At 48.6% G+C, this 25,952-nt stretch overlaps 1 protein-coding gene across 1 annotated transcript in view; it reads right to left on the bottom strand.

The window, feature by feature from the left end:
- Positions 1–874: 874 nt before the first annotated feature.
- LHX4 (LIM homeobox 4) overlaps positions 875–25,952 on the bottom strand; it is a 65,677-nt gene continuing 40,599 nt past the window's right edge. The window contains exons 3-6 of the mRNA XM_054038103.1: positions 19,574–19,776; positions 4,564–4,718; positions 3,682–3,853; positions 875–1,363 (exon numbers count right to left, since the gene is read on the bottom strand). Coding sequence (XP_053894078.1) covers positions 969–1,363; positions 3,682–3,853; positions 4,564–4,718; positions 19,574–19,776 — 925 coding nt within the window. The 3' untranslated portion in view covers positions 875–968. The remainder of the gene's footprint in view (positions 1,364–3,681; positions 3,854–4,563; positions 4,719–19,573; positions 19,777–25,952) is intronic.

Raw genomic sequence — 25,952 nt, 5'->3', positions numbered from 1 at the left:
GATTTTGAACACTGCAGTTATTGTGGGGTTAACACGTTCTAACACAAGGTATTGTCCAGTGTAAAATCTCACCCTTATGCAGAGGGGCCAGTACAAAGTCTTTGCACCACTTAGCCTTATACTGAGGGCTTAAGTGGCACATAGCCCTTGTGCTGGCCCATTGCACATGGGTAACTTTCACCCATGGTACTTGTCTAGTGCTTTGACCCAATGCTTGCAGTAGGACTGCTCCTTGGCCTGATAGCCATTCAACCACATTCCTGAACTTTTTTATCCAAATAGCCAATGTTAATATTCAGTGGAGAAGGGAGGAAAATCACATTTTTATACTGAAAAAATCTTGATAACTTTTCTCCCCCATGGTTGTTATTATTTACTCTGCCCTTTTGGGTCAGACCCCTGCCCTTGGTAAAGGTATAGTGCTTGGTAAGCGTGGCCTGGCTTTGGAAACGCTGCATTTCCATATCTACAGGGAAGGTCAGTTCAACTGCCCATGCACAGTCCATTCCTGATAAGAACAAGGGTTTTGGAGGCATTTATAATTCGTTCAACTCCAAGTAAGAGAGCACCAACTGACCTGGAGTTCATAATAGCCAAGATCTGCTGAGCCAGCCAACCTGTGCTTCAAAAGCACTCAACAGCAAAGAGTCTTTGACCTGGAGAGAATCAATGAGTTTGTGTTTTACTATGAGCCTGAAAACCTAGAACCAGATACTTTATGCCAGTGTGCTGTGTTCAGAAGGGTGTCTCCTGCCCTCCCACTCCCCAAGTGAAAAGGAAAAAACCACCACGCTCTCATTTCACAGCCCTCCAGGAGCCAGTGGTGGATTCCCATTGAAAATAATGGAAATTTTCCGGTGCAATATGTCTGGGATTCTTGAAGGTCGCTTGTTGTCGTCTCTTTTGCTAGTTTGAGCACACTTTCAGGCCAAAAGAATGAGTGGGACGGGGTGGGAAGCAGGAGATACTTAAAAAGGAGGATGATCCATTTCATCAAGCCAAGAAGCAGGACTTGTTGGAAAGTCTGGATAGCCTACACTGCTTCCTGTAGAAATATCAGAGGTTGGTCCCCCAGCCATTGCTCTGAGTGTCTGGCTCACCCCCTGCCCTCCATGTGCTATAATTCCCAAATTAGTGTCCATTGTGTAATCCAGACCATTGAGCAATGGAGTATGGGCAGGAAGGGACGATATGGAAGATGGAGACTGAGGAATTCCATAGGGGCTTCCATCCCTCAAGTCCTGGTAAGATTGTCCTGTCCCATCCATGGAGAAGCTTCCGTTCATTAACTGTCCACTAGCAACATCCCCAACATTGCTGTAAATTCTATTGGTGTGGCCAAGCTCAGAGAGGATCTGATCTTCTGTGAATGAAAGAAGGAAGATTGATTTATGAGTGTAAAACATTCTGTGGTCAGTCAGAGCCAAACGCATTTCTTGAGTAACTTCACTGGAGTCAGCGGGGTTACACCAGGAATGAGCTGGGCCAACAGAGCACATACTCAAAGGAAACTGTCCCTCACTGAAGGACAGTTGTATGGCAGCCTGAGCTAGATTCTCACTTGACACGAGCTGGGGAAGCTCTGTTGCAATAGAGCGATGCCAATTTACACCAGCTGCCAATGTGCTCTCCCTGCTCTGCTTAGTACTTAGCCAGAGGAAATAGTGCAACTAATTAAGAATACATTCTGAATGGTACCACAGCTTATTTCTACCCTTTTGCTAACCCCACACACCTCCCTCTGTTCTTGTAGTGCCTTTTGTACAGCTGAACATGAGACAGGATTACTGTAAATCTTTTATTCTTCAGTCATATGAAAGCTGGTGGCACATAACGGCCTCTTTTTGGGAAGGTCTCTTGATTCTCGCCAGATGCATTCGCCCTCATAAAGGACATCGTAAACTAATTATGGACCAGGCTTGATACACAGGCACTACAGACCAGTTTGGGAGCCATAGCTGGCTCTCATTAGACTATAAATAACCAAATAATTTCCGGTGGCTTGTATATTTGCTGCGATGATTCAAAGGGACCATTTTAAAGTTAAACTATTGTAAAATGATTGCTTTAAAGTTATTTTTTCAACTAGGTTCCATTAAAATGCTGGGGTTTGACTGATCAGAAATACAGGGGGCAGCAGGGAATAGGTTTCTGGCCAGACCTATACAGTATTCGTGATTAGGGTGACCAGATAGCAAATGTAAAAAATCGGGATAGGGGGTGGGGAGTAATAGGAGCCTATATAAGAAAAAGCCCAAAATATCGGAACTGTCTCTATAAAATTGGGACATCTGGTCACCCTGTTCGTGATTCTTTTCACTATATGTGACCCATCTGATCACAGTGTAACAATGGCCTAAAAAACAGTCCACAGTGATCATTGTATTTACATGGCAAATTCCTACTTGAGTGTTCAGACCTGGGTGGGGAACTTCCTGAAGAAAGGCCAGTGACACAGGAGGCAGGGCCGGCTCCAGGCACCAGCTTCTCAAGCAGGTGCTTGGGGCGGCCGCTCCGGAGAGAGGCGACAGGTCCAGGTATTCGGCGGCAATTTGGCGGACAGTTCCTCACTCCACCTGGGAGTGAAGGACCTCCCGCCGAATTGCCGCCACAGATCGCGATCGCGGCGCTTTTTTTAGATCGCGATCTCGGCGTTTTGTTTTGGTTGCTTGGGGCGGCCAAAACCCTGGAGCCGGCCCTGACAGGAGGTGCCTGTGCCCAGCCCACAGAGCCTGCCCGCTTAGCTGGAGCTGCAGACTTATGGTTTCAGCTCTAGAGTTCCCCGGTTCATTTTCCAGTGCACCAGCCAAGGTGGGGGCTGTTACACCATCCTTTTCCAAGTCTCCCTGTACAGTCTCTGGGGAACCCCCCTCCATCAGCTGTCAGGCTGCTGCAGTGAGTCTTGACAACAGCTGAAATCCAGCTGTCATGGAAGAGGGTCCAAGTCCACTGAGCTGTGCCAGCCTGCAGGTGGCTGCTGATGTGGGTCTGAGGGGGAGTTTATTAACGTATTGAGGCAGGCGAGTTTCCAGCAGGGACTAGCCATTCATGCAGATACGAATCGCATTGCCAGGGATGTTAGCTCAGATACACTTTTCATGGGCTATCAGTCCTCAGGCTTCAGGGGTGGGACGGATCATGAGCAGAGATGAGGAAAATATTTCCCTTCATAATATCCTATTACACAGTGAGGTGCATCCTAAGTTCATTCCACCTTGCCCTGCTGCATCTCCTCACTATAGGGACCATTGCTCTAGGCCAGCACGGCAGTTCTTTTTTGGGGAAGTTCCCCTGGGAACTGCAGACCCTTTGCTGGGGCTCAGAATGGACACCCCCTTAGTAAGTGCGTGTCAGTTCCTAGCTCCATTGCTAGAGGGGTTTCTGGCCGTGCAGGATACAGGCCAATAATTAATCATTTTCCTCTAGTGCAGAAAGCCCCAAGGAGCCACCAGCCATGAGATTAACTCGTACATCTTCAGATGGGACATCGGTTTCAAGAATCATTCTCGTTTCTGGTGCAAGAGAAATCCAGGCATTCTTCTCAATGTGGGATGCTGAACTGTGCCTAAGCACAGGAAATCATCCCACGCTGCAGGAACCCCTTGGGGCCCAACCTTTGCAACCCATCTCTTCCCACCTTCACCACCCCCGCCCTCCACCCGGCCTTCCTGCCCCGCTCACCTCGGAAGCTCAGCTCACTGTCACTAACCCCACAGTCCTCCGCAGAGCTCTCCTTCTCGTGTTTGCTGCCCCCGCGGGTCCTCTTCACGCTCTTGTAGAACTGGCCCCAGCGGTGCCGCCCAGCATCCTTCTTCAGCCGTTTTTCTTTGGCCCGCCTGTTTTGAAACCAGACCTGGAGAGACAGAGTCCCAGAAGGCACTGAAAGGAGCACGCGCAGGGAGAAAAAGATTGGCCTGGACAGAAAAATTCAGGGCTGGCTCCGAACCTCCCCGAAGTTCAAGATGGTTCAGACCCAGGAGCCCAGTTCCCCTGCAGCTTAGGGCGCCAAGGCTGGTGGATTCAGAGCTGAACTTTGCCCTAGTCTGAGGGGTTCCAGGTTGGATACAGCATGTAGAAATGGGCCCGAGCCACAACACCCAGATCCAGTTCTGCATCCAAACTTCTCCAAGGCTCAGACCCAGTATTCAGCATTTCAGGCCCATAGAGTGGGTCAGTTGCCTCCCGCTCAATGGCAGATCTCCTTCGGATATGCATCCAAACATGCAGTACCCGTTCTTTGCTGGCATTGCAAACTCACATCTAATTCACTGCTTACTGCTAATAAACAGGGAGATTTAACTCATTGGTTCAGATCCTGTGCTATGATCAAGGTGGTGGACAGATGCATCCCCTGGAGCCCTGGGGCAGTGCACATGCTCAGCAGTCCAGCCACGGGCTGTCAGTCACAGGATGGGGGCCTTACTGCTTATCCAGCTTTCTGGCCTGGCTTCCTTCCATGCCACCTTGGAATTCAGTGCGGGGGTTGTGCACTGTCAGGGGAATGTGATGTGCACAGCTTGGTCGGGACAAGGAGGGAACGGAAAAATACTGCAGCGGTCTCACCTGCACCACTCTCATGTCCAGCCCTGTCTCCGAGGACAGCTGCTCCCGCACGTGCCTGGCGGGTTTGGGGGAGTTTTTATAGGCATTTTTTAACGTTTCCAACTGTTTGGCTGTGATGGTGGTTCGTGGCCTCTTGGCTCCAGCTTCTGAATCATCTGGAATAGAACAATTTCTTACCAGTATGGAACGGATAGCACAAAATAGAAGCTGGCCAATGACCAGCACATAAGGAAAGTCAAAATCTAAAGCAAGATACAGTTGATTTTAATTAGCCTTAGTTGCGGCTGGGAGGGGCGGGGGTGGGAGATAGGGGGCTTGCAAAATTCAGCCCTCATTTTTCAGTGACTTTGTCTTGATAAAACATGGCCTTCCAGGTCTCCAAGGACACAGTGTGACGATGCTCCTCTTTCAACACAGAAAGCCTATCTAAGGTCCTTATCTGGTCCCTGTGACCCTAGTATCTGAGCCCCATGCACTCTGTAATGTATTTACCCTCACTGCACCCCTGGGAAGCAGGGCAGTGCTATTATTCCCATTGTACAGAGTGGGAACTGAGGCACAGATCCTCATAGGTATTTAGGTGCCTCACTCCCATTGATTTCCCTGAGGGTGAAGCACCTAAATACCTTTGAGGATCTGGGCCTAAGTGACTTGCTTGCACATGAAGTTTGTAGCAGAGCAGGGAGCTGAACATGGGGCTGCTGAGTCCCCGTCTTGCATCTTAACCACCAGACCATCCTTCCTCTCATAAAGATGGACCTGAGCACATTTTAATCCCTTTCCTTCCAATAGAACAACTCATTTTAAAAGTTTCGTAGTCTACCAGCCAGATTTTAAAAAGGGGTCTCATTTATGAGTTAGGGCAACCCCTCAGCTGGAAAAAGTTCATTGCTCCCACACGTTAGGCACGTATCTGGTGGTCATGGCCAGTGTGGACATAGATGGTGGAAGTGGTGCAGTTTTTCTATATCACATAATGTTTAAACGTTATTGAGCAACCAAACCAAAAAAAATCATAAAATCACAAAAAGGGCCATAACTTGAAGAAACAGTCTAATTTTGACCAAAATTGGCAGAAAGCTTTTAAATACAACTGATCGTGCAACTATGTCCTCAAACTAGTACTGTTTTGGAAATTTTGGGAAATATTTTGTCCCATGTGATATATTTTATGCATTTTCCTGTACTTTTTTGCCTTCAATTAAAGCAAAAGTCTGTGGTCGCACAACAGTATAAGCTTTTTTGTGCCATGTAATACATCTAAATATTGGTCAATATTTGTAGAAAAGTTTTTCTGTCTGCTATTTTATGAATATTGGCTACTGTCCAATGACTCCTCCACTGACAACTGATGTTAACACAGTGCACACCAGGATGAAATGTTTTCAGGATATGTTCCACTCTCTGGGCCAAGACTGGACCTGTGTTGTGTATGATGAAGCAATCTTCAAAGCACTGTTAATTAAATGGAGGAATCAAAACAGATTTGATGATGACCACCTTGAGAAGGGAGGCATGCATCATGTAGCAAATGTCATGTGTGATACAGGCAGTGTGATGCAGGAGAATGGGTTTGAAGACATCCTTGTGGAAGCCAGCATCTGTGGTGCTTCAGCCATGCTCTAAGAGGGAAAGCATATATCCATGGCATTAGAATCCACAAACTTATGAATGAGGCGATGACTCACTTGAAGTGGGTAGCACTTGGCGATTCCATGCACAATGATGATTCTTCCAGAAGATGAGAAATGACACATCTTGGAGAAGGCTCGAACATGCATTGAAGCATTTGAAGATGTGGAGCAGGCTCACTGAGAACACAGATTGGAAGCACAGAATGCTCTGGCAGACTTGATGAACAGCACCCAAGCATTGCACTGGCTCATGGATACTTCCGATACCCAAGCAAAAAAATGTTCAGATACATTTCCATCCTGGAAAAACTACATTGCTCCTAATCACTGATGGATTACATAGCAGCCAAGAGAAGCAATAACAAGTCCATGGAGCTTGAGACATTTGCAGAGATGATCCCACTATGACAGTGTGGTCATATGAATTATGCCAGATGGGTTGTGTAAATGTAGCAGAAGCCAGATCTCTGGAGGAGAAGCCAGATATAGATTGTGCCCAAGCTGATAGGAAGCAGTGTACCAGACTGCCAGACTCTTCAGTGGGGTACTTACACCGTGACATGGCCATTGAGCAATCTCTGAACGAGGCCTGTAGGAATCATCAGCATCTTTGCACAAAAGATACGACTCTGACCAAGGATTACCTGACTGCACGTTTTAAGGCAGCTGTAACAGCTGTGACAAAACAAAGGTGTGGAATTCAGCCTTCGATTTCCACAAAGAAGCTACCACAAAGCACATGGCTGCAGATGAAATTGCTGTCCAAGGTATTATGTTTTGTGACCTAAAGAATGACAAATCCGTTTAGCACTGAACCTGGAACAAGCCCACACAACCGTCACTTGTGAACATTGCAATGTCTACTGTGGCTCCATCTGAAAGTACAGGTTTGTGCATGATAAGAGAGACTGGCACGCAATAAATGAAGCCATTCGTAACCAGGAGGCTGCAAAGGGGCGAGGGAGACCTCTTTGAGCTCATAGAAAGGCATAATTTCAAATCATTTGGTAGTCTCAACAAAACAATCAAACAAAAGAAGAAGCAGTCAGCACAAGAGATAACTATTGATCGTCAGATATTCAGCAAGCTGACAGGTTTTTTGCCCAGTCCAGAGATGTTGATATCCAGGGTTTGATGACACGTGAGCTGGCACCTGTCCCACTTTCCCTCTTCAACTTGGGTGAATCTCTAAGAAAGACTCAAAAGAGCAACATACTGTCTTGGCTGGAGAAAAATCTGTCAATGGTTGAGCTACCAGCATCTGATGAGCGAACGTCAGCTATTCTTGAACTCGGGATGCTTCTGCTGATGGTGTGCAATGATACTGCCAAGTGCAAAACTACTGGGGAGCTGTCTGATCAGCTGCTGCACACTGTCCTCAGACTGCAATGTCCATACTCTGCTATTGTGGGGGACAATTATGCAAATGAAGAATCAATCAAATCTGGTGAGAGAGCCCACAGGGGGAATATCCAAATGCAAGACGTTCGGAGCCCCTACTCTGTTCACACCATTACCAAAGCAACGCTTGCAGATGATATAAAATTCAAAGAATAAATCTAACATTGCACGTTTTCTCCTCAGTGATTGGCTTGTGAAGTGTGGACAGAGATTGTCACCTGGTCGCGACATGTACTTTGCTGGTGGGTTTCACCACATTGCACGTGCAGTGAAAGCAGTGCCTGGCAACCATTCTGCAATACCAGAACTTGAGGAAGCAGATTCACGCATGTTCTTGCACGTTGCTCATGCAAAGCAAACACTCGGAGCAAATGGGGTGCTGATGTGGTGCTTGGACTCAGATGTTTCATCCATGTACCCAAAATATTGCTCTATTCTTGGGAGAGATTAATTCTTTTTCAAAACTGGGGTCAGACAAAAGATGAGACTCATTCCCATGAATGGAGTGGCTGGAGCTGGGAGTGGACGTGTCTCAGATGCTGCCAAACATTCATGCTGTCACTGGTTGTGATGACTCTACTTCAGCTTTCAGTGGCATGGGGGAAAAGAGATGGCTGAAGGCAGCAGCACCCAGAGCACTGTGTGGTGAAGGAGTTTAGAGCTCGACTCCCCCTCTGTCATCCCCTCCCCAGGCAGCAGGACCATGGGGGAAGGGATGCTTCACAATGTGTCTCTCACCCCCTCAACCCCCAGTTTCAGGCTTCTGTGTCTATGGCATGCACTGAGACTGCTTGTTCTCAATTTCCCACCCTGCTCTTGGGTGCGAGGCTGTGGTCTACTGATGGTGTCTATTCTGCATTCCCCACCCTGATCTCAGTGCTTGTGGCATTCACAAAGCCGGCCCATTCTCAGCTCTCTTGGTCTTGGTGATATGTCTGTGGTATGAACCAAGCAAGCCCATTCTCACAGCCCTTCTCATCTAGTCTCAGGGCTGCATGCCTGTGGTATGCCCATTCTCAGCTCCCTTACAGTCACAGTGCTGTTTCCTGTAATATGGTATATTACAAGCAATATAAAAGGCAAGAGGAGGTTCTTTAAATACATTAGGAGCAAGAGAAAGATTATTAACGTTAATGATAACCAGATACTCAAAACACTATTGACAACTGGGGGAAGGAATGCAAGCCACAATAGGGAAAGAGTAGGTTAAAGAATTTTTAGATAAGTTAGATGTGTTCAAGTCAGCAGGGCCTGATGAAATTCATCTTAGCGTTCTTAAGGAACTAACTGAACCAATCTGGGAGCCATTAGCAATTATCTTTGAAAATTCTTGGAGGATGGGAGAGGTCCCAGAAAACTGGAGAAGGGCAAACATAGTGCCTGTGATGTGTTGAATCACAGAAACCCCCTTGGGGCTGCCAACTGATGTGCCAAGACTACTTCTGCCCCTGCTTTCCTGCCCTGGCAGCTTAGGACTTCAGTGCCCTGCCTGGTTTGAGCCAGACCCAGGGTCTGAACCACGTCCCCTAACAGCTGTAGGCTTAACTGAAAGCAACTTACAGAAGTGTTCCTGTCTTTAACACTCAGATGTCCAACTCCCAATGGGGTCCAAACAAAGAAATAAATAAATCCATTTTATCCTGTATAAAGCGTATACAAGGTAAAATCATAAACTGTTCACCCTCTATAACACTGATAGAGAGATATGCACAGCTGTTTGCCACCCCAGATATTAATACATACTCTGAGTTAATTAGTAAGTAAAAAGTGATTTTATTAAATACAGAAAGTAGGATTTAAGTGCTTCCAAGTAGTGACAGACAGAACAAAGTGAATTACTAAGTAAAATAAAATAGAACATGCAAGTCTATGTCTAAGAAACTGAATACAAATAAAATCTCACCAGTTCCAGTAAACTTCCTTCTACAGCCTAGTCTCCTGCTAGTCTGGGTCCAGCAATCACTCCCACCGGCTTAAATAGACTTTCTCTTGAGGGTGGAGACCCCCTCCTCTCTCCTATGCAAAGTCCAGCTTTAAGATGGAGTTTTGGAGTCACATAGACAAGCCACATGTCCATGCATGACTCAGTTTTTACCAGCCAAGCCACATTCCTGGGAAGGCTCAGGTGTGGATTGGCATCTTCAAGTTCATTGTTGGCTTAAGTGGTTTTCGATTGGGCACTTAATTTGCACTTTTCTTAAGAAGCTGACCAAATGCTCTACTAGGCTAGTTAAAATCAAGCAAGTATACAGCCAATACTCCTAACTTCAAATACAAAAATGATACATGCATACAAAAAGGATTAATAGATTCAGTAGATCATAACCTTTACAGAGATATGTTACATGGCATATGTAGCACAAAACATTTTAGTTAGGTCATATATACATTCATAAGCATATTCCATAAAGCCTAGTTAGCTCATACATACATTCATAAGCGTATTCCATGAAGCCTTATGGGGGGAACCGTCACAGTGCCTATCTTTAAAAAGGAGAACAAGGAGGACCTGGGGAATTATAGCTTTGTTTGCATAACTTCAATACCTGGAAAGATACTGGAGCAAATTATTAAACAATCAGTTTGTAAGAACCTGGAGGATAATAGGGTTGTAAGTAATAGTCAGCATGGATTTGTCAAGAACAAATCAGGCCAAAACAACTTAATTTTCTTCTTTGACAGGGTTACTGATATAATGGAGAGAGGGGAGCAATAGATGAGATATACCTTGATTTTAGAAAGGCTTTAGACACAGTCTCACATGACATTCTCATAAGCAAACTAGGGCAATGCGGTGTTAATAAATTTACTAAAAGATGGGTGCACAACTTTTGAAAGACCGTACTCAAAGAGTAGTTATCAATGGTTTGCTGTCAAGTTGGGAGGGCGTATCTAGTGGAGGTACACAGGGGTCAGTCCTTGGTCCGATACTATTCGATATTTTCATTAATGACTTGGATAACAGCGTGGAGAGTATGCTTATAAAATTTACAGATGACACCAAGCTGGGAGGGTTTGCAGGCACTTTGGAGGACAGGTTTAAAATTCAAAATGACCTTGACAAGTTGGAGAATTGGTCTGAATTCAACAAGATGAAATTCAATAAAGACAAATGCAAAGTACTTCACTTAGGAGGGAAAAATCAAATGCACAATTACAAAGTGGGGAATAACTGGCTAGGTGCTAGTACTGCTGAAAAGGATCTGGGGGCTAGAGTGGATTACAAACTGAATATGAATCATCAGTGTGCTGCAGCTGCAAAAAAGGCATATATGATTCTGGGGTGTATTAAGAGGAGTCTCATATGTAAGAACAGGAGGTAGTTGTCCTGCTCTATTTGGCACAGGTGAGGCCCCAGCTGGGTACCATAATTTAGGAAGGATGTGAACAAACTGGAAAAAGTCCAGGGGAGAGCAACAAAAATGATAAAATATTTAGAAACCTTGACCTATGAGGAAAGATTAAAAAATCTGGGCATGTTTAAAGAAGACTGGGTGGGAACCTGATAACAGTCTTCCAATATGTTAAGGGGTGTTATACAGAGGACAGTGATCATTTGTTCTCCATGTCCACTGAAGGTAGGACAAGAAGGGGCTTAATCTTCATTGAAGCTTTTAAAAACAAGGTGGACAAACACCTGTCAGGGATGGTCTAGCCTTACTTGACTTGATGATTTCCAGAGGTTCCTTCCAGCCCTACATTTCAATGAGGGTTTCTTAGTCTTGCTTTGGTCCATTTCTATGCTCACATCCCCTGTCTGTCAGCACAGTGGCCCAGTGCCACAAACAGCCTTAGGTGTAGCAATACTCAGCATTGCCACTCCTAACTTTTAGATGCCTGGAAAAAATCACAATGGACTTCCCAAAGCCTGAGTTAGGCTCCTCGGCTCCCTCTTCAATGACTGGAGGGAGAGAGTGAGAGAGTGGCACCTAAGAAGGGGAGCCACAAAAGCCGGCATGCTAGGCAGGGAGCAGCCTAAGCTAGCCCCTGGGAGATGCTGAGCAGAGGGGTTGTGCTAAGCCCTGCCCCTTTCAGGGAGGTCAGTGCCTAGCTCTGCTTGAGCACCACATCCAGGAACCCCTCATAGAATCACAGAATATTAGGGTTGGAAGAGACCTCAGGAGGTCATCTAGTCCAATCACTTGCTCAAAGCTGGACCAACCCCAACTAAATCATCCCAGCCAGGGCTTTGTCAAGCTGGGCCTTAAAAACCTCTAAGGATGGAGATTCCACCACCTCCCTAGGTAACACATTCCAGTGCTTCACCACCCTCCTAGTGAAATAGTGTTTCCTAATATCCAACCTAGACTTTCCCCACTGCAACTTGAGACCATTGCTCCTTGTTCTGTCATCTGCCACCACTGAGAACAGCCTAGCTCCATCCTCTTTGGAACCCCCCTGCAGGTAGTTGAAGGCTGCTATCAAATCCCCCCTCACTCTTCTCTTCTGCAGACTAAATAACCCCAGTTTCCTCAGTCTCTCCTCGTAAATCATGTGCCCCAGCCCCCTAATCATTTTTGTTGCCCTCCGCTGGACTCTCTCTAATTTGCCCCCATCCCTTCTGTAGTGGGGGGCCCAAAACTGGACACAATACTCCAGGTGTGGCCCCCAAGTGCCAAATAGAGGGGAATAATCACGTCCCTCAATCTGCTGGCAATGCTCCTACTAATACAGCCCAATATGCCATTGGCCTTCTTGGCAGCAAGGGCACACTGCTGACTCCTATCCAGCTTCTCGTCCACTGTAATCCCCAGGTCCTTTTCTGCTAAACTGCTCCTTAGCCAGTCAGTCCCCAGCCTGTAGCAGTGCATGGGATTCTTCTGTCCTAAGTGCAGGACTCTGCACTTCTCCTTGTTGAACCTCATCAGATTTCTTTTGGCCCAATCCTCTAATTTGTCCAGGTCACTCTGGACCCTGTCCCTACCCTCCAGTGTATCTACAACTTCCCCCAGCTTAGTGTCATCTGTGAATTTGCTGAGGGTGCAATCTATCCCATCGTCCAGATCATTAATAAAGATGTTGAACAAAACCCGCCCCAGGACCGACCCCTGAGGCACTCCACTTGATACTGGCTGCCAACTAGACATGGAGCCATTGATCACTAGGCAATCAGGTTGGTGAGGCTCTCACCTGGCCTCAGGTGACTTGGGTAACTAAGTTGTTTCCTGTGAGATTCTTAGGTACCTGCCTAACACCCAAACAGCTGAAAGGGGTGGGGGCAGGAGGCAGAGGTTAGGACATTCACCTGTCTTGTGGGGGATCCTGGTTCAATTTCCCTCGCTGCCCAGTGAGGAGAAGGGCGTCTTCCACCTCTCAGCTGTGTGCACTAATCACTGGGCTATGGGAATATACTGACTGGGGGAGGGTGGGTGTCCCCTCAGTCTTGCTTGTTGAAGCTGTTCTACTTTAATTAACTATCATTTGGACATAGGTGCCAAGTCCAGGGGTGCTGCGGGGCTGGAGCACCCATGGGAAAAAAATAGTGAGTGCTCAGCCCCCTCTGTCAGCCCTGTGGGTCTGCGCTTCCCCCTCTTCCCCAGCACCTCCGGCCCACCGCAGATCAGCTGTTCAGTGGTGTGCAGGAGGCGAAGGGGAGGAGCAGGAGCAGGAAGAGGCAGGATGGGGGCTTGGGGAAAGAGGGGGAGTGGGGCAGAGCCGGGGTCGAGCACCCCCTGGGAGCTAAGTTGGTGCCTGTGCATTTAGGCGAACAAAAGAGTTAGACTCACTCTGTAGTCTAGTGATTAGGCTACTCAGCTGGGCTGTGCGTCAACCTGGGCCAAATCCCCTCTCTGCTTGTTAGGAAGAAGTTTGACCAGGCATCTTCTCCCTCCAGGTAACTGCCCTAAGACGTAGGGGATGCCTGGTCAAACGCCTTTGCAGAGGAGGGATTTGCCCTGGAGTCTCCCACAGCCTGGGTACCCCTGCGGAGAAAAGAGTGATTTGCATGTTTGCTGTGCCCCCATTTAAAAGTGGAGCAGCTGCTCAGACTAGCCCTGTGACATGGGCACTTACACTGCTCACGTGGAGATTTCCCACATCCAAGGTGAGGCCCCTCACCACCAGAGAGGGCTTCTTAGTCTTGCTTTGGCCCAATTAATATGCAATTAAAGCAGACCAGCTGCAACAGAAAAGACATCAGAGTACTCCACAGTCCAGTAGTTAGGCCAGTCACGTCATAGGTAGGAGCTCATTCTTCAAAGCCCAACTCATCAAGGGCCTTGAACCACAATCTCCCACAGCGTGGGATGATCCCCCAAACCATGGCACTATAGAAGGTTCAGGCTGCCTGTGCCCCAGTTCTTAGTTCAGTCAAGTGAACAGCTTCAACAAGAGCTGAAAAGCAGCCCCTGCGTGAACAGCCTCTGCTTCAGTGATCGGGGCACTCGCTTGAGCGCTGGCAGATCCCTAGTCAAATCCCTTGTCAGCAGGCAGAGGGTGGGGGGATTGAACCACAGTCAGTTCCCCCCCACGATATGAGTACCCTAACTACTGGCTATCGGTTATGTGGGGGAGCTGCGCCCCCTCTCAGGACACGTGTCATTCAAGCGCCTTCTCTTCATCAGGCAGAGGGTGGCACGTGGGCCAGGCTCTCCTGTATCCTAACCATGGAACTAAACGTTACACCGGAGTGTAGTTTGGTGGCCTCTGACCAGCCCTACTGGCTCTGATTTGACATGTGTGCTGGGGCTTAGGCATGAGCTAAGCTGCTGGTGCCTAGCATGAGGCAGTTAGCCTCATGCTCAGAAGCAGAAACATAGGCACCAAGGGAACTTTTAGAGCAAAAACTTAGGGTTGGGTGGCAGCCGAGCAGGGGTTTTGTGGATCGCAGTGGTGCTAAAACTAGGACTTAGGGCTCACTGCAGCTCTGGCTTTGCGTGCCAATGGTCTGGCCTGAGTGTGCCCCTTCTTAACTCCCCGAATTCTGTGACACACAGTCTCAGTTCACTCCCCTGCTCAGCACTGCACTGCTGCATCAGCACTGTCTGCACCTCCAACTTCAACACTGCTGGAGTTCCATAACTTGCCCCATTGAAAATAACAGCTCAGGCAGGCACCGGTCACCAGAACCACCCCCAAAAAATTGTACCTTATTCTAGGTCTTCAGCTGGCATATCAGTGCTCAAGCCAATCTGGCACTGCATTTGCATTTTGGAGCACTTTAAAATTAAACACAGGTCATTTGCCAGGAGAGGAAGGGAGCTGTACCTCAGGGCTACTTGACCATGATCCCAAATTTGCACTAGTATTGGTAGCCAAGGCCTTCTAGGAGCCTACAACCATCCAAGTCAACCTGACTGGCTGTTAGAGCACTTTAAATAGATGTGCTACTGCAGCCTTGGTGTGTCTTGTGCCTGGTGGCATTCTAGGTCTGGCTCACAGCAGCACCACTTTGAGTCTAATAATGCTGAGAGTGTTGGGGTTGGAGCTGTGTGTTGGTCAGATCAGAGGAAGGCGTCTCAGACACATTCTGTGGGGATACTGCTCATTCCCCCCCCCCCAGATTTGTGCAAAAGGAAAGTGGTTTCTTCCCAGTTTAAGAACAGACGTGAAATCTCAGGTGTGGTGTGTCCATTCTTTATAAGCTTGTGTCCATTACCTCCAGCGCGGAGGGCAAAGAGCACAATTTGAGGACTTCAATAACTCAGACATAGGTTAGAGGTTTGTTACAGGAGTGGGTGGGTGAGATTCTGTGGCCTGTGTTGTGCAGGAGGTCAGACTAGATGATCATAATGGCCCCTTCTGACCTTGAGTCTATGAGTCTACGAGCAGAAACACTCACAATGATACGACAGTCTAGAAGACAGAATGGTGTTATAAATTAGGACCATTACTTCGAATTCATGGCATGGACAGACCCGACCTAACCTGAGAGTTAATGAAGAACCCAGCAGTAGCTGAATCAAGCAGGTCTTGGTCAGTATCGCTAACAAGATTTGAAGGCAGATAACTGCAGCTTTTTCTGATTCAGCAGCCTATGGCTCACTGGTCTCTTTATTGTACTGTGGCACAACCAGCGAGCATCTCTGGAGAACATGTGCTACGCATTGTTTGTTACGAAAAACCATTTAGGGATCTGGGGCAAAAATCTGTCAGGGAGGAGTACTTGGTCCTGCTGTGAAGGCAGGGGACTGGACTCAATGACCTTTCAGGGTCCCTTCCAGTCCTACACTTCTATGATTCTATGAAAAGTGTCATCAACATTGGCCTCCTTCAGGCCGCACCTGAAATTATCAGTCACACACAGGGAATCATGCAACAGTTTGGTATCTTCAAGTGTCCTCTGCCAATGCTGGATGGGTGGTAGTATGGACACCTTGTTTCTCAAATGATGCTGCTTCCTGCTCACTTTTGTGCTGTGTAGCTGTGAAAGTACTTGTGCAACAAGGTGATACAAATGCCACCGGGAAGAGCTGGTGTGCTCTGATGCATGCAACTGTGACAGTGACAAGTCCAGCAACAGAGTATTGGACACTTCAGACACAGATTCTGAGGGGGAATAGAAATGGGTCAAATATGTACAAATCACTGTGACTATTTCTGTGAGTAAAGGTAACGCAAAGGGGTGTTGCATTAAACATTCCATAGGTCATGTAGGGGTCACATAAGAATACATGGTTATACTTTGGTATTCACATAATATATTCATACAAGACATTCAACAGCCCTTCTACTAAGTCATTACTGTTCTAGAAGTAGTTTACATATATTGTCATTGTAGTCAGTGATAGTAAGAAGATAATTACAGTTATACCGTGTGTGTGTTAGACTTATGGCTCTAACCAAACAGAGACCATCAAAAAATATGTTTTATAATTAGGGGGTAGAGGTCTCATTATCTGCATAACTTCATAAAAATAGCAGACAGAAAACCTTTTCTCAAATCAGTACATGCTACACATAATGACAAATATTTTGATGTATTACATGATATAAACAAGCTCATACTGTCCTGTGACTACAGACTTTTGTTTTAACTGAAAGCAAAAAAGTACAGGAAAAAGGATAAAATATATCAGCTAGGGCGAAATATTTCCCGAACTTTCCCAAACAGTACTCGTTTGAGTGTATCATTGCATGATCAGTTGTATTTAGAAACTTTCTGCCAATTTTGGTCAAAATTAAACTATATTTCTATGACCTAGGACCCTTTTGGTGATTTTCTGATTTGTTCAGATTAGATGCCCGATAACATTTAAACATTACATGACAGAAAAACTGCACCACTTCCAACATCTCTATCCGCCCCAGTGATGCCCACCAGATGTGTGTCTAACTTGGTAGCAATGACATTTTCCTAGCTGACAGGTTACCCCTTAGTGCCCAAAACAGGTTCTGGCTGGCATTCGTTTTTCCAGACGAATGCCACGGAGGCCTTCAGAAATAATACTGCAAGCTGGGAGGGGCCATGTTTGGTTTTGACCATAAAGCTATATGGCAGCAGTGTGTGGATCCGCATTGGCTGAGACCAGCACAGAACAAGGGTCTTGCCTAAAATGTCCTTTACTTGGAACCATGTTCAGCTCTGGCTCCACCCACACGACCCAAGTCCTCTCAGATTCACAGGTGAAATCCCACTGAAATCAGCACAGTGGCACCTGTCTCTTGGACAGGAAACTTTGTGCCTGTCTCTCTCTCTTTCCTACTGGCTATTAGGCTGTCAAACACCGTGACACCAAGGCCATCGCTAGCTTGGGGAGTCAGTAATGGAATCTGAGTAATATTACATTCATGCCCCCCCGTCCAGTACAAGTAGGCATTGCATCACCCTAACCAAATTGATTAGGTCAAAATAGAGTCCTTAATTAATGAGAAGTCAGGGCTTGTCAACATGAAATCCATTAAAGACCAGTTCAGTTTTAATTTCAGTCAGGCACCGTTGGGACGTCTCTGTGGATTCATTACTGTTTTGTGATCTATAGTCTCTCTCTCACCCTCCCTCCCCTAGCCTTGTTTTTCACCTCCACTGGCTCTTCAGAGCCCTGTTTGGTTCACATGGATAAATGGGAACTTAGGGCCAAATTCAGCTCTAGTGTAAGGTGCAAGGCTATTGCCTTGGGTGGCGCTGCGCCTGCCTACAGCCCAGCTGAATTTGGTTTGTGCTATCAATGCTGTCCCTGTGGCTCAAACCTAGGACTGTCCTCTCAATGTTAAGCTTCTCTGCATTGTTCTACCAACGTACTGCAGCTGTGCCCTTGAGAGGTCACTCGCTTCTAGGGGAAGGGAAATTCGGGGTCTTACTTAATGATTATCTTATTTTACTAACATTGGTGACAGCGCCGTTCCTTCCAAAGGACCTCAACGTGCTTTACAAACAAAGGAGCAAATTCTCCCCAGGGTTACACCCAGGCAACCTCACTGGGAGTAGCGAACAGGCAGGGTTTGGCCTTGTATCTAAAGAGTCACTTCACCAAGCAATGAAGAAATGCAGCACTGTTTAGCAATGCACAACAGAGAAGTGTCTTGGGGGCAGGAAACGAACCACATTCCCTTGCCAATTCTCCGACAAGGAGAATTTAAGGTGAGAGGGGATTACTTCACATTGGAGTTTTGGCCAGGACCCCTGCGCTAACACCCTTTGCCCTTGCAAAAGTCTCATTGCATCTTTAATGGCCAGACGTAGTGAAGACCCCGATGCATCTTATCCAACAGACAGCACCACCAGCCACACAGAGCCTCCTACCACCGTGCTGGGGGTTGGTTCTATTTAACAAACCAAAGGAAGTTGTACCAGCTCCTCACCCATCACCACGACTTGCTACAAGATTTAGATTTTCCCTGAAGGTCTCCTCTCAAAATACTCAGCAGGCCTAGCCCTGTTTAGTTCAGGAGATGCGACCAGAGTGCAGCTCAAGGTGGCATGATGCTTTCCATATTAGACACCGATCAGCATCTCTAAGCACCTAAAAACCTTTAAAAGTCTGGCCCTATGTGCATTCCCATGCAAACAGGATCTTTATTTTCTAAGAGTCAAGCTCCAACAGCTGTCCGTTCTGCACCGGAGTTTATAATCCTTTTGACCCAACTGTCATTGCCACAGCAGGATTAGAATTTCAGGTGGGCAACAGACAGCAGGAACTTAAAGATACACAGATCCTGTTTACTTGCAAATGTTCCCAGTTACAAAAAAATGGGAGGGAGAGGAATCCAAGGAAAAAGAGGCTCGGAGCCCTGATTTAGCTGTACAGGGCTTAGACACGTGTATAGCTTTATGCATGTGATTAGCCCAACTGATGTCAAAGCGACTGTTTGTGTCTTAAAGTTAGGCCCATGCTTAAGTGCATTGCTGAACCAGGGAATAAGCACAATTATTTTACAGTAAAACCAGATGAGAGCCTGAAGGTCAGCCCCAGAACCAAACATCCCCACAGAATTGGGAGCTGGATACAGTTCAGAATCTGGATCCACATTCCACAGTTCCTTAACTCAATAACAGACCCTAGTGGGGCCCCTTAAAATCCTAAACATCATAGACCAGGGGTAGGCAACCTATGGCACGCGTGCCGAAGGCAGCACACGAGCTGTTTTTCGGCGGCAATCACACTGCCCGGGTCCTGGCCACCGCTCCAGGGGGCTCTGCATTTTAATTTAATTTTAAATGAAGCTTCTTAAACATTTTAAAAACCTTATTTACTTTACATACAACAATAGTTTAGTTCTATATTATAGACTTATAGAAAGAGACCTTCTAAAAGCATTAAAATGTATTACTGGCATCGAAACCTTAAATCAGAGTGAATAAATGAAGACTCGGCACAGCACTTCTGAAAGGTTGCCGACCCCTGTCATAGACAAACCAACTGTCAAAATCTTCATCCAAACACACCCTCATGTGACCCTGAATTTGGCAGATGTCCCCAATCTCTAAAATCAGCTGAACCATAATCCCGGCTCAGACCACTCTGCAGTTGTAGAATTCCCAGTGTCACCTGTTAGGCGTGACCCCTTCCCTTCTCCGTGGTGAGCTCAGCACCTACCGTTCTGCTTGGCTGTCTCGTAGTCCTCCTTGCACACCAGGCGCCCATCTTCCATGAGGTAGAATTCATCGCCTGTGGCCAGCTGGCGGTTGCAGATGATACAGGCAAAGCAGTGCAGGTGATAGACAAAGTCCTGGGCTTTCCGTACCACCTGGGTAGGGGGGATTCCTTGCTGACAGGCCGTGCATTTCGTACCAAAACGCCTGAAAGTAGAACAAGTGGCAGCTCTGACACGGATGGAGCAACAGTGAGGAATAATGCGCCAACTAGCTCGGGAGAGATCTCAGCAGCAGGGGAGTGCTCAGTGGAGAGAGCCTGGGAAGGGGGTGGGAAAGAAGGGGCAGAGTTTAAAACTGCAATCAACCTAATTATGCATGACATTTCACACAGCAAGGCTCTATCTTCTTCAGCATGAAAGACTGGCCTAATGGATCTGAGGAAGGTTTGATTTTAATGGTCCTTTTAACTAATGCTTATAGGCAGTGCGATTTCCCCTGCAAGGACAGTACATATTTCATCCACATTAATACCAAATAAATTCATTACGCGCATGGCTAGCATGATGAATCCCAGATTAATTCAGCATGATAGGGCTGTTACACTGCAATGACACCTGGCAGAGTGCATCTGCCACACAAACGTGTGTCTCAGGCCGCGTGAGTGTGTCTGGGCCAGTGACTGTGCCCTGCGGGGACTGTCTTCACGTGTGTGCATCTGAGCAAGGGGATCTGTGCCAGCGTGGGTGTGCCTGAGAGTATCACTGTGAGCGTGTGCCAAAGCAAGTGTGTGCCTCAGTGTGCAACTGACAGCTTGCACCCGGGCAGCTGGGTCTGACTGTGCAAGTGGGTGTGTGGCTGCCTGGGGTGGTGCAGCTGAATGTGTCTGTATGGGGTGGGGGGTCTCTAAAGGTATGTATGTGTTCAGCTCACCGTGTGCATTTGACTAAATGTGCTGGGGTGCCTGAGTGGGGGAGGCTGTCTAGGTTGGAGTGAGCATATGGATACTGACTATTGTTTAAATCCAGCTTGTTACCCATCTTTAAAAACACCACATCTGTTGTAGGTTTCACAACATCTATCATTAAATACCCTGGGCTTGATTCTGACCTCACATACCAGTCTGACACCGACACAACCGACTTCCCTGGAGTTACGCCCAGTTGATACAACAAGTGCGATGGGAACCAGACCCTCTGAGGCCAGATCTAACTCACAAAACTAGCCAACTCTGCAGTTATAACACTATAGCTTCTGAGACAACCACCAGGAGCAGGAGGACAGCCCAATGGCTTGTCTGATGGCAGGGTTGAACTTGATCTTGTTTACTGTCACATGTATTATATATTAGTACTGCAGTAGCATTTACAGCTGCCCCAAATAAGACCAAGGCCTGGTGTGCCAGGTGCTGTACATACACATAGCAAGAGACAGTCCGTGCCCTCAAAGACCTTACAATCTAAATAGACAACACTGACAAAGGGGAAACTGAGGCACAGAACAGTGACTTGTCTAAGGTTGCACAGCAGGTTAGTAGCCAAGTCTCCAGATGCTTAGGCCAGTGCCTTACCCACTAGATGGAATTGCCTCAGGTGCACATAGCTATGATACCATTTTAAAAAATCAAACATATAAATAACCAGTGGAGAAACCATCATGTTTCCTGAAGGGGGTGAAAAAAGAGACTTGATCCAATGACTGGCTCCAATGAATGACTGGCTCTTGATGGGGTGACTCATTCCTCCCCTTCTTTCTGATCTTGAGCACTAGGTAGTAACAGAGCATGCTTTCATTCCCATGGTGAGGCATGCATGAACATCACAAATGATGCCGATGCAGAGCATTTTCTTAGCAAAGGACTGATTTCCTGGAGTTGAGTGCAGTCCAATCCGCAACCAACGGGCAAACCACTGAGCTACGGAATTGCAGTGGCCAAAAGCACAGTTTACATACGTGCACTAGAGCCATGAAAGATAATGTCTGGTGTAAATTTAATCGACATGCAGACAGTGATTCGTGCCAGGGGGTCGCGAGAGCACAAGAAAAATGAAAAATAAATGGACTTCACCACCACAATTTTTAGCAATAGAAGCAATTTCCCTGATTGTAGGATTTACACCACTGGCTAGTGAAAGCAGCTTCAGCTCATCTTTCATGTCCTGCCTGCCCAGGAAAGTCTCTCTATGGCTCCCCCAGCGCTGCAGCTCCTGTATGTGCAGTTACACAATTCACTGGCAGTATAAGGCTTCCCTGCTCATCTGATTCCCTTATAAACTTCGTTTCTACACTAAACACCTTGCAACCTTAGCCATTCAAACAGTCCCTGCTTACTCACACACCAACACCTGCACAGCTCTATTCAGCCCCAGTGAGGGGAGTGGGGGGGGCACAGTAGCATAGGACACCAATAGGCAAACTAGTAAGCACAGCCCAGACAGTGAGCATGCCCAGCAGGGGAGGACCAGGGAATGTGGTGGATGTGCTAATTCAATGCATTTCCCACACAGCTTCAGCCAGCGGCAATTCTATAGCGTGCTAAACTCAGTGTCACGGTGCCCTCCCCTATGTAGTGGGAGTTGGGCGGGGGGGTCGGTGCCCCCACTGGTGCAGAGTGCATGTGGGTGTATGCAGTTACCCCACCATTCCCGCCAGAGTGAGTTGAGCACATATATGTACTGTGTGTATAATTTCCATCTAAAGCAACATAAAGGATGCACACTTTGAAAAATAAAAGGTCAGGAAATACAATGCTAAGGCGGCAACAGTAACATTAACTCAGCCACATTGTGCATGCCAGGGCCGGCTCTAGGTTTTTTGCTGCCCCCAAGCAAAAAAAATGTTTGGCTGCCCCCCACCCTAGCCCTGGATGCTCTCTCTCCCCCGCCACCTGCACCCTCTGCCGCCCCAGCCCTGGTCTCTCTCTCCCCCCACCCACACCCCCTGCTGCCCCAGCCCTGGTCTCTCTCTCCCCCCACCCACACCCCCTGCCGCCCCAGCCCTGGTCTCTCTCTCCCCCCACCCACACCCCCTACCGCCCCAGCCCTGGGCTCTCTCCCCCCGCACCCACACCCCCTGCCGCCCCAGCCCTGGACTCTCTCCCCCCGCACCCGCACCCCCCTGCCGCTCCAGCCCTGGGATCCCCCCCACCAGTGCTGACTCCACCCGCTCCCCCCTCACCTCCAGCCGATCCAGCACTGGCAGGGTCGGGGTAAGCAGCGGGGCTCCCGGGGCTCACCTCAGCCCAGGGTCCCTCCAGCCAGGGCTCCCGCCTCCAGGACCAGCCGGACCCAGGAGGACAGAGCCGGGTGACCGCTCTGGCAGGGGGCTGAGGAGCCGGGGCAGGGTAGCCCCAGAGGGAGTGGAGCCCCGGAGAGTGGGATGTGGGCCCCGCACGGCAGCGCCCCGCCCTCTATGGCCCCGCTGCTGCTGCTGCTGCTTCTGGCCACCCTGCCGCAGTCCCTGGGCGGCTTGGGCCGCTTCGCCCAGCCCCGGCTGTGGTGCTGGGGGGCGGCCGCCCTGCAGCACCTCCAGGCGGCTCCCTGTGACCCACGGGGTGGCCCCCAGCCTGAGTGTCCCCCGCTCGAAGCCTGCCCGGTCCAGCCACGATTGCGGGCGCTGCTCCCCTGCGGCACGAACCGCAGTGGCCCCAGGGTGCCCTGCGCGCACCACGCGCTGCTGCTGCCAGCCCGGCTCTAGGCTTTTGACACCTGAAGCAAAAAAAAAAAAAAAACGATGGCCGGAATTCTGCCCCTGAAAATGTGCTGCCCCAAGCACGTGCTTGGTTTGCTGGTGCCTAGAGCCGGCCCTGGTGCATGCGCCGTAGATTTTCTGGCATACAGCTGGCACCAGTCAGTAGTTATTGAGCCACTGGACTGGGAAACTGCACAGGTGGGCAGCACTGTCCAGTTCACGATGCTGTTTGAAGTTGAAAGTTTTTCATTGGACAAAATGGTATGTGCGCAAACATCACATTACACTAACTTGATTTTTTTTTTTTGCATTTAATTTCCTTGTTTGAGTTTTTTATTTGTTGGATTATTTTTTTCTTAGTTGTATGTTTCAAATAGCCACTTAAAGTCTGACTCAGGGCGTGGGAACATGGGGAAAAAGCCTGCCGTGGTTAGTGCAGAGTAGCTATGAGTGGTCACTCAGGGTGTTAGCTGTACTAACTCTCTGTGTGGACACGCTTACTGTGGACTGGGAGTGTGTGCAGTAGCTTAATGCACTTTCAATTCACACCCTAGTGTACTGTGCACTAACTTCCCCGTGTATACAAGACCTCGCACAACTTATCCTACCAGCCCTGGCTGCTTGGGTCTAGTCATGCAGGACCATGGGGACTTCATTCCTCTCTCCTACAAATCATTACAGCTGCCGCCTGAACGTGACTGGTTTCAATCACTAATGTAGCTTTTTACCGTTTTTTTTTAAAGTTCCCCGACCCACGCAAAGGCTACGAGTGACCCATGGCTATGTTGAGGTCAACGTTCGAGGCCTAAACATCCAAACTTGGGTGTCTAAAGTGAGCCACCTAAATCCACAGGGGAGCTGAGAGACCTGAGTTTGCAGCTGTGCTACTAACGTGCTGTGTGACCATGAGCAAGTCACTTTTCCTCCCTGTCCCTCTGTTTCCCTTCCTGCCCTTGGCTCTCTGACATGTTTAGACTGTAAGCTCTCCCAGCATGTATGAACAGCACCCACCACAGCTCCACAACCACAGAGAGCCTACGGCTGCCCAGCGAGACACGCTCTTTAGGTAGGGACGGTCAGTTCTTATGTGTTTGTATAGTGTCCAGCACAAGGGGCCCAGCCTGGCTGAGGCCTTTACACACTACTGCAATATACATGCAAACCCATAATAGCAGCTGCCAGACAGTAACAGAGGGCACCCGGTAGTTAGAGAGAACAGTACCTGGAGCCTTACAAAAAGCCAAGGCAGACGGCATAGAGCTAGATTGGAAAGACTGGGTCACAAGCAAATGGTAACCCCTGGAGATTACAAATCAGAACAGCTGAGCACATAGCAATATTACCCCGCACGGGGGGCTCTGGGAACTCCAGGTTCCATGAGACACCTGCTCCCCTGCCTTTTGCTTTCTTAGGTGGGGGTTATGTGGAAATAAATAAAGGAAAACTTTAGTTTCAAGGCTCAGCCCTTCATATGCAACCTGCTGAATTGTGGCTTCACTGAAATAAACTGACAGCAGAGCCCAGAGAAATTCAGCTCAATGACAGATATCACCCTGTGTCGTCAGGGAAATAACTGAGCCTTTCACTTCACTTGGGTGGATGGTCTAACTATGGCACATTTTTGCTGAACGTAGCACTTACACCGTTGTTCCAACATCTCAATACCATGAGCTGCAGAGCAACCCCTCACTGTGGAAAAGCCTGGTCCAAGAGGGAAATTAAGACCCTTCTGGCTATCTGGAAACCAGCCAGATACAGTCAGAAGGTGCATCAGCAGGTCTCTGATCACCTAGCTGACAGCAGGATCCAGCAGACTATGTGAAAATAAAGTCCATAAAGGTGCAATACAATTGGCTGAAGGACTCGGTCAAGGTCTCCTGCCACCAGCTGACAGGCTGTCCCTAATCTGGTGAGCTGGACTTGGTGGCCAGAGTGTCGGGAGCAGGGCGGCGAGCCTGGCCGGGACACTCTGCTATCCCCGGCGGCCAGAGTGCCGGCGGGAGGGCGGAGAGCCCCCGGCGGCCAGAGTTCCGGGGGGAGGGCGGAGAGCCCCCTGCGGCCAGAGTGCTGGGGGGAGGGCGGCGAGCCTGCCGCGGCTCTCCGCTCTCCCCGACCGGCCAGAGCGCCGGGGGGAGGGCGGCGAGCCTGGCCGGGGCCCCGCTCTCCCCGACCATCCAGAGCGCTGGGGGGGAGGGCGGCGAGCCCGCTGCGGCTCCGCTCTCCCCGGCGGCGGGAACACCGCGGGGAGGGCGGCGAGCCCAGTCGTGGCCCCGCTCTCGGGCCTGAGCGCCCCGCCACGCCGCCCCCCTCCAGGCGCCCCGCCCCAAGCAGATGCTTGGTGGGCTGGTGCCTGGAGCCGGCCCTGGTTGCAGTGCAGATACCCTGACCCTGAGTCTCACTGATCTAGTCCATGTACAGGTTGACCTTAGTTTGTAGCCTCTGATCTTTAACAGGGTTCATACCGAACTTTTCAGACACCTACTCTTCAAGCTGATGTACCAGGGTCACAGACAGTGAATGTTTCCCTGCCGAACCTGAATAGGACACCCAGGCTTATCTCATTGGTTATCATAACCCTGAGCAGTCCAACCGCACTGTGGTCTGGTTATCTGGCAGCTTTATGGTAGATTAGGCCACAGGCATCTGGAGGAACATTTGGTAATGTCAGGGCAGCCGTAGGCTTCAGCACATTA

The sequence above is a fragment of the Malaclemys terrapin genome, chromosome 8 (genome assembly GCF_027887155.1).
Source record: "Malaclemys terrapin pileata isolate rMalTer1 chromosome 8, rMalTer1.hap1, whole genome shotgun sequence".
NCBI lineage: Eukaryota > Metazoa > Chordata > Testudines > Emydidae > Malaclemys > Malaclemys terrapin.
Note: the sequence above shows the minus strand (reverse complement) of the source record. Positions and strands in the feature narration are given on the sequence as shown.